The sequence below is a fragment of the Rutilus rutilus genome, assembly GCF_951802725.1.
Source record: "Rutilus rutilus genome assembly, chromosome: 6".
NCBI lineage: Eukaryota > Metazoa > Chordata > Actinopteri > Cypriniformes > Leuciscidae > Rutilus > Rutilus rutilus.
The window spans coordinates 42535956-42544634 of record NC_140214.1 but is presented as its reverse complement, the minus strand read 5'-3'; the positions used below and the strand labels follow the sequence as shown (position 1 = coordinate 42544634).

The 8679-nt window shown below is 38.5% G+C and overlaps 1 protein-coding gene across 1 annotated transcript in view; it reads right to left on the bottom strand.

The window, feature by feature from the left end:
- Positions 1-312: 312 nt before the first annotated feature.
- The window catches only part of LOC311292415 (ribonuclease inhibitor-like), a gene marked incomplete at its 5' end in the record, with an annotated part of 35411 nt that continues 27044 nt past the window's right edge, over positions 313-8679 (bottom strand). Inside the window, 2 exons of the mRNA XM_084412083.1 lie at positions 313-544; positions 1845-3895. Of these exons, the coding sequence (XP_084268209.1) occupies positions 3886-3895 (10 nt within the window). The 3' untranslated portion in view covers positions 313-544; positions 1845-3885. The remainder of the gene's footprint in view (positions 545-1844; positions 3896-8679) is intronic.

Here is an 8679-nt window from a genome sequence, read left to right as displayed (position 1 = left end):
CTGTCCAAAATTACTCGCGCCACCTCCGCAACTTTGCTCCGGCCTGAGGCAATCACCAAACTGTTTCCGCGTGTTTTTAATCACACTAACGTACATATTTTGCGACGACAGCAAATAAAAATTATTAATCATAAAGACTATTCAAATAAATTGATAATATAATATTTTCTTCAAAACCATAAAAAAAATTAATGCCTGTAGGATTACAATTTAATGCTTTTTAATGCCATTTAAGGCCTTAATTATCGCAAAATCCATTTAATGACTTTTAATGCCCCACGGAAACCCTGTGTTTTAATTTCTCTTAAAAACGTTTGCAAATTACTTCACAGTGTGTACCTTATGTGCGCTGATACGCGATGGCCGGACCGTCATTCTATCCAACGTTATATAACCAATCCCGGGGTTTTTCCTGCATTGATTTTTTTTGGCGGCCGCCAAAGCCTTTGATCGGTGCGTGACTGCTGCGCTTGACGAGAGAAAGCCCCGGCCGCGCGCGCGCACTCTCACGTCTTCAAACAACACGAGCGCTGTCTTGCTCTCTCTCCCTCGTGGCGGCGCCAGGGGGGAGCTAGGTGGTGCTGTAGCTCCCCCTATAATAGCCATAGCACCTGCCCAGCACCCCCAAGAAATGTCTGTAATTTTTTTATATTTATATTTTAATGTCATGTTTGAATAGTCTTTTTCATGTTGTTAAAAATAGGAATTAAATAATAATTTAAAAATCGCGAGCGGACGCGTGCAGGCGGGCACGGGCGCGGTGAGAGCTGAGCGAGCAGGAACGAGTAGCCTAACGTTAGTGAGTTGTCGTCGAAAAAGATGGATAAAGCAAAAAAGCTGTCGGGGACTAAAAATAGAAAAAGAAAGAGGAAAAGGAGATGGCATGTCAATTGATGCGACAGCAGCTACTGTAAATAAGTGGATGGTGAATGGCAACAGGTAGGATTTAAAGTGTGACGTCCAGGCATGTAGGCTACTGGCCATCGGGACTACCGGGAGATTCCCGGTGGGCCGACGTGCTTTTTGGGCCGATACATCTCATACTTTTTTTTTGTCTTAACGGACCATAAAACTCGTACATCGGCGGCCCATTCGTTTTGTTTTGCTTAATTGGCGGCGCATGGGTTAGTGCCGGTGTAATGCATTGGTTAAAAAAAAGTCAGCGTTAGTTTTTTTTTTCTTACACCCCATGAAACACGTAAGTTAGCTCAGCGGCCCATTGGTTCTTTTCTTGATTGACACTGGGCTGGCCCAATCACATCTTTAATGTGAAGTATAGAAATATACTCTTTCAACTATAGAAATTAGTACAAAATTAATTATGGAAGTTTCCTTTATTTTTCAGTGCATTTGTTTTACAATATATGGCTATTACTATCATGGGATTAATATTATAACTATTATTATGTAGTAGTGTAATGTAGACTGACACTGTAACTAAAAGAGGTTTGAATTTTTCTTTAATTTGCACACTGAATATGGGTTGGAGCTTTTAATTTTTAACTCTCAAAGTGCACCAGATTGATGATTGCCAAAATTGTTGCTGCATACCCCTCTGACACTGGATAGTTGTGTCCCTGTCTATATCCCTTGCGTTGAATACTTTTACATATATATACAGTATATATATATATATATACTACTTATAGTCGCAGAACGAGTGTAGTTAATTTGCGGGCATGTACGCATGTGTATACTTTCATTATGGTGTTGTTCATGATGGCGTTTCATTATGGTGGTCCAATGCGACCTCCATAATGAAACGCCCCAAAATTCAAAGCACCTTCTCTTAAGTGTTGAGCATCCCCATAGCACCTGCAACAGAAAATCTCTGGAGCCGCCACTGCCCTCGCGCATATTAATCAAAATCATTTGACACGATAGAAAAAGGGCGGAAGACCGAAGTTTCACGTGGAGCATTCGGAGATTTTTTTTTTCTCCTAAATTACCGTGGAGTGTGAATTGTGCTAAAAAATAAACTACCGGGATAATCACACAACGCTTGCCGTATGCTACACGTCCACTAATGACACTCCGATTCGCGAACTAATGACTCATTTGAACCGATTCACTTTAATGAATGGTTAAAACAACTGATCTGTCCAACACACTCACGAGACGTCTGAATCGGTGTATAACAAATCGGTACCACTTTACAATAATGTTCCACTTATTAAATTCTAGTTAACACAGTTGTACTATTAAAAAAACTGCACTTTGTTAATTTGTTAACCATTGTTAATGTTAATTTCAACATTTGGGCTACTAATAGCCTATACATTATTTTATTTATTTTTTATTTTTTAACATAGTTAATGCACTGTGAAGTAACATTAATGAACAATGAACAGCTGTATTTTTATTAACTAAGATTAACAAAGATTAATACAGCATATTAATAGCAATAGAGTGCCAAGTGCCAAGCAAAAAATGCAGGGACAGGTGTGTGGCAAACAAATCAGGTTCATCAGGTTCGATTATTAAGGCTTTTAATCAGCAGGATACTTCAAATATAACCATACTGTCTATGAATATAACACCGCATACACCATCGCCAAAGAAGAGCTTGCCTTCACTAAATTTATGTCAAATGACAAATCATGTGCCAATATCATCGGGGTGAGATGATATAGAGCCAGAAGACCAAATTTCAAATCTTGGCCACAGGATGAAATAAAATCTGTTAATATATAATTTGTAGTTGTGGTGCTCCTTAATTTTTGGTGGGTGCTCCTAAATTTTTGCTGGTGCTCCTAACTTTTTGAAGTTGGGAGCACCAGTGCTACCAAGTAAAAAAGTTAATTTTGAGCCCTGCTTTGATCACGCAAGAGGTCTGCGGTGGCGGTCCGTTCAGAATTCACTTAGAAGCTAGCTCACTTCTTCTGATGAAAGTGGCCACCCCCAGGACCACAACGTGAAACATGATCATGTTAAGACTAAGAATATCATTTTAAGATTAAGCCATACACATATTATCAAAACTATAACAGATTAAAAACGAATTTACGCTTTTATGTTTGGATCTATTGGTAAGTGCAGAGTGAAGATTTTCCTCTATGGCTCTGGGTTAGTGTACAGAGTAGGCTAAGAGTAACGCCTGGTTCACACCAGACGCCGAAGCGACGCGGAACGGAAAATCACGCGCGGTCCGGCGCCTGCCTGTTCACACCAGACGAGTATTCTCCGCGGCGGTCGACAAGCGCTTCTGCTCAGTTGTTGTTTATTCAGAGCTATTTTTTACTTCATGGGTAAGTAAATAACCTCATAAAATGAATACACCATGTTTCTGTAACCAAGAAGTTTGTACACTTCTTGTATTAATACTTTTTGTTAATACTCGCGGTATTTTAATTTGAAAATTGCTTATATTTTGACAATTGACCGGATGTCTCGTGTTTCTTGGTGTGACTTCCTGCCAGAATGGACGCGAATCACTCGCGGCTCGTGCAAAAAATAGACCAGACGCCGAAACTGGCGCTTCACGGCGCGGGCCGGCCGCAGTGCTCCGCGTCTGGTGTGAACGACACCATAGGTTAACATGGGCGCCGAAAGGAAGCGGCCTCCGTTCCGCGCCGTTTCGGCGTCGCTTCGGCGTCCGGTGTGAATGGGCCGTAAGGGTAGCTGTAACTCAATCCAAGTAATTTAAGCAATTCACTAACAAAACACTTGTAACTTCTGTTACAGCTATTGAGACATCAATTAAGCATGGCTGATACAAATGAAGGTTTTCAAATAAAATATTTTTTATTAAACAATGACAGACAACAAAAATGTGTGCTTGTGTGAGTGTGTGTGAACAAGAAAAACAAAAACCAGGGGCAGGTGATCCATGAAACAGACAGGACTGGTGATGGCCATAACAATCCTAGAGGTCCAGCATTGTTCTCACAAGCCGCTTCACTCAAGACAACAAAACATAATGAAAAGTTAGTATATCCCAAAAAATTAAATTAAGATTAAAATGAATTAAGTCGCTATAAAGGTGGCAGCGATTCATTACCGAGCTCTTACTGTCACAGCTGACGAAGTCGCGCTAGCTAGCTAGCAGGCAGTGCTTGAAAATTGGTTGAAACAACCAACATAAAATATAAATAATTACGCCGTGCATGTACAAATGAAGACCAGTATAAGCATCGCAAAGGGCCTCTGATACAATATAGACAGTTGACAATTCAAAAGAGGTCGATATTTCAGCAACTTACCTCTGGAACAACTCGACGCGCAGCAATGTAAGTGAATGGGGTCCAACGCCCAAATGACAGTGTTTGGAACTAATCCGATCTTCAAATCCCGGAAGTAGGCGGTTAAAAGCGCCGGCATTTTTTACAACGGAGGTCTATGGGAGTGTCGCAACTCTTTCTCTCTATGGCTCTGGTCTTCAGGACAGCCAGAATAAGAGTCCGTACGGCACACTCACATCCCACTTTAATAAGCTTTTGCACCACTCGCTGACATTTGATGCAGAAATATGTTGCTGGAACACAATTAGTGCTGCTGCGATGCTTCACTTCTAATGTACGACACTTGAGAGATCGCAAGCCATAGGCTACTATATGCTGACATGGAGTTTTTTTGCACTGTAGGTCCTGTGTGTCCCTTCGATAAATGAAAATAGTTCAGTATCTCTAAACTTAAAATGTAGGCTATTTTTGCGATGCTTCACTTCTAATGTACGACACTTGAGAGATCGCAAGCCATAGGCTACTATATGCTGACATGGAGTTTGCTGTTTTATATATTATTTCTATAGACTCAAGAGCAGCCTATGATTTTTTTTTTTTTTTTGCACTGTAGGTCCTGTGTGTCCCTTCGATAAATGAAAATAGTTCAGTATCTCTAAACTTAAAATGTAGGCTATTTTTTTTACTCTAGCCTATAATTACTGTATGAATGAGCATCAAAAATAACATAATATACATGACCATGATAACATGTCGAACCTTTGTGTGTGTGTGTGTGTGTGTGTGTGTGTGTGTGTGTGTGTGTGTGTGTGTGTGTGAGACACCTGAATAAATAATTGTGAAAATAGATAGAAATGTAACAGCATGACTGTAAGTGTTGAGGACTCAGTTCACACAAATAGAATGAGATAAAAAAGATAATTGAATCAGCTGAACTTGTAGGATACTGAATACCTGACACAATTATCAGGGTTGGAGAGTAACAGTTGGACTGCATTTCTAATCTAAAGTAAACTATTAACAACATTTTTTTTATAACCAGTAATTTACAGTGTATTCTAGCCTTTAACGTTAACAGTTCCTATTCATATTTCAGTTTAAGGCCTATAATACAAAATTCACTGGATCATGATGCTTTAAGTAATTAACCGAATACATTAATCTACAAATTACATTTAACAGAGTTTATCATATGTGTGATACAATTTAAAACCAAGCCTCTAAATACTGTAAATTATAAGACAGCACTTTTTAAGTTATTATTGTTACATGCTTAATTGGTTGATGTTTCTCTGAGATTTGCTAGTTTCTTTCAAGGTATTATTTATTCCCACTGCTTTATGCATATAATGTTTGTCCATCAAAGCTCTGGTAGTATTTTCTAACAACTAAAATACTTTCTTTATGTTGTTTTCATTTGTCATGAGCTCTATATTTTAAGATGTACTAGGTGTTGATAAATCACATTCAGTTAATGTGAAGGGCCTATGTCAGGGGTGTCCTGATCCTGGAGGGTCAATGTCCTGCAAAGTTCAGCTTCAACCCAATAAACACTCCTGAACCAGCTGAGCAAGTCTTCAGGGTTACTAGAAATATCCAGGCTACACTCTCAGAAGAAAATGGTACAAAAACGTCACTGGGATGTTACCCTTTTAAAAGTACCTTTTTATTATTAGTTTATATACATATATATAAGGCTACCACCCCAGTTACTGTACAGCTTTTGTACCTGATGAACTGTGTTGGGATAGGCTGGAGCTAAACTGCAGGACACTGGTCCTCCAGAAGCTGGATTGGTCTCCACTGGCTTGGGTTAAATGTTGTTAAATTTTACTGTCTATGGCGCACATGAATCGATCATCTCTACTAGCTAATAGTAAAAAATCACGAACACTGTTGAAAGATACAGTAGGCTACAACTTACCGAAATGTATAGTCAATATTAAATTAAATTACAATAATTGAATTGAAATAATAAAAAAGCGTAGCTTACTAGAAATTGTACCATGTAAACATTGTAACATGTTGTCACTAAACCTAATAAAATTCAGTTTAGTTACTAAAATGTTAGTAACAATTACAATACACTTATTGTGATGCAATTTTTTTTAAATATATATATTTCTTTTAAGATATATGAAATATAAATTATTTAAACAAATAAATATATGTAATATCGTTTTGTCGTTTCATAGATCTAATTTTAAGTATTAATGTTATTCACTAAACATGCTTATCTTCTATCTTCTTACAAGTTGCTCATGTAATATATAAAAAGTAATAAATTGAGTACTAATTTGACCTTGTTGTCTCTATACTTTAAACATAGCAAGTCAGTGCAACAAAGGCAACAGTAGGTTAGCGTTAGCTACGTGATGATAACTGTAAACCATCCGAATAAAGTACCGTATCCAGACATAATATTTTAAACTAACCATTCGGAGACGTCCTGCTGGAGCAACTTCTCCATCTGTTGCTTCTCCATCTGGATCAGATTCGGGATCAAACTGAAACGCTTGAACGACTGCGTGTCTTCGTGCCATTGCAATATATCCAACGTAAACATGCATGGTACCGCAAGATGGTCAAGGCCACACCCACCCTCCACCTTGCCCCGCGTTTCTCCTCCTCATTAGCATTTAAAGCTACAGACACCGAAACGGCCCGTCTGAAGGAAGCTCATTCTGGGACTGGCTTGTAGTGGCTATAATTCTGCACCGAGGCTTAATTTTTGGAAAGAGATTTCAGATACAGTACTAGGGACCACTAAGGCCTATATTAAAGCCTACAAAAAGTAGCATGTCATGGGACCTTTAAACTAAACGAAAAAACGTATAAACGATCCGTCTTTTTTAATTTCTCGTTATTCCAGTCCAAATAGGAAATGAAATGATCAGATGATACGCGGACCGTACGGTCCTACAACCGGCTTTCTGGTGCATTACCATCAGCTTCTGCTCCTGACGGTGACATCACGTACCAATCTCAATCCTTGGGCTGACACTTGATGGAAAGATGCACACACTCTCGACACCTGGTTTTCTTATAGTTTTATATAGTTATATGGTTTTATATAGTCATTGATCACTGAGATAGCACTGACTTGGAATGAAGTTGCTTCAATAGAAAAATAAAATTAAAAAAAATAGCTTAGATGTAGTAAACTACCTTTGCCATATTGACAAAAGTACTTATACAGCTGTGATAAAGTCACATTAGCTGCCACCGCTGGCGAAGCAGCACTGACACACACACACACACACACCTCATTCATCCACATCTCGTTCCTCCCTCTCATTGTCGCTATCATAGGAGCGCGTGCACACGCGATGCTGATCGCACATGGACATTCATCCATCTCTCCACTCTCCCTTCCAAATCCATTTCCCGGTCATTTCACACACTTATACTGCACTGTCTTGTCGTTTCGTCCTCGTGTTGTGTGTCTGTGAGGGCGTAGTCAGTCTTCCAGTGGGAAAGACCGACCGATCGAGCGGCGGCCGCTGATGACATCACGGCCGGGTCGCGCCGGCGCATCGCAACCGGAAGCTGACGAAACCATTGTCTAGTGTGAATAGGTGTTCGTCTGTGTATTTAAATGCAAAGATTATGTGTTGTGTACTATGTGTGAATGGATTATGTGTTTATTATTAATATATATATATTAATATATATATATATATATATATATATATATATATATATATATATATATATATATTTAGAAATGGATTATTATTGATTATCAAATACAGTGGTGTGAAAAAGTGTTTGCCCCCTTGGTAAATATGATCAAATATGGATGTAAAAAATAAATCTGCATTTTTAATCCTTTTGATATTTTATTTAAAAAATGTGCAAAAATCTAACCTTTCATTGAAGTAAAATAATTTAAAGTGGGGGGAAAATCACATTATGAAATAAATGTAGAACCCATCCCGTTTGAAGTTCCTTGTGTGTCAGATACTTTTCAAATGTTCTATGGTCAGATGAAACAAAAACATTAGCTTTTTTGGCAGCAAACACTTAAGAAGGGTTTGGTGCACACAGGGATAAAAAAGTACCCCATGTGTAAAATGAAATACTCTGCTGTATCTTTAATGCTGTGGGCCTAATTTTCTGCCAGAGGTCCTGGACATCTTGTTCAGATACATAGCATCACAGATTCGATCAAATACCAACAGATAAAAAATCTAAACCTGACAGCCTGTGCTAGAAATCTTATAACGGAGAACAGGATGGAGAGATTCTGTATGGAGGAATGGTCTCTGATCTCTTGTCAGGTGTTCTCCAAACTCATCAGGCATTATAGGAGAAAACTCAGAGCTGTTATCTTGGAAAAAAGAGGTTGCAAAAAGCATTTAATAAAAGGGGGCAAACAATTGTTCCCAACGTGTTTTGGAGAAAAACATTTATTTCATAATGTGATTTTCCCCCCACTTACAATTCTTTTACTTCATTTTTTAAATAAAATATCAAAAGGATTAAAAATGCAGAT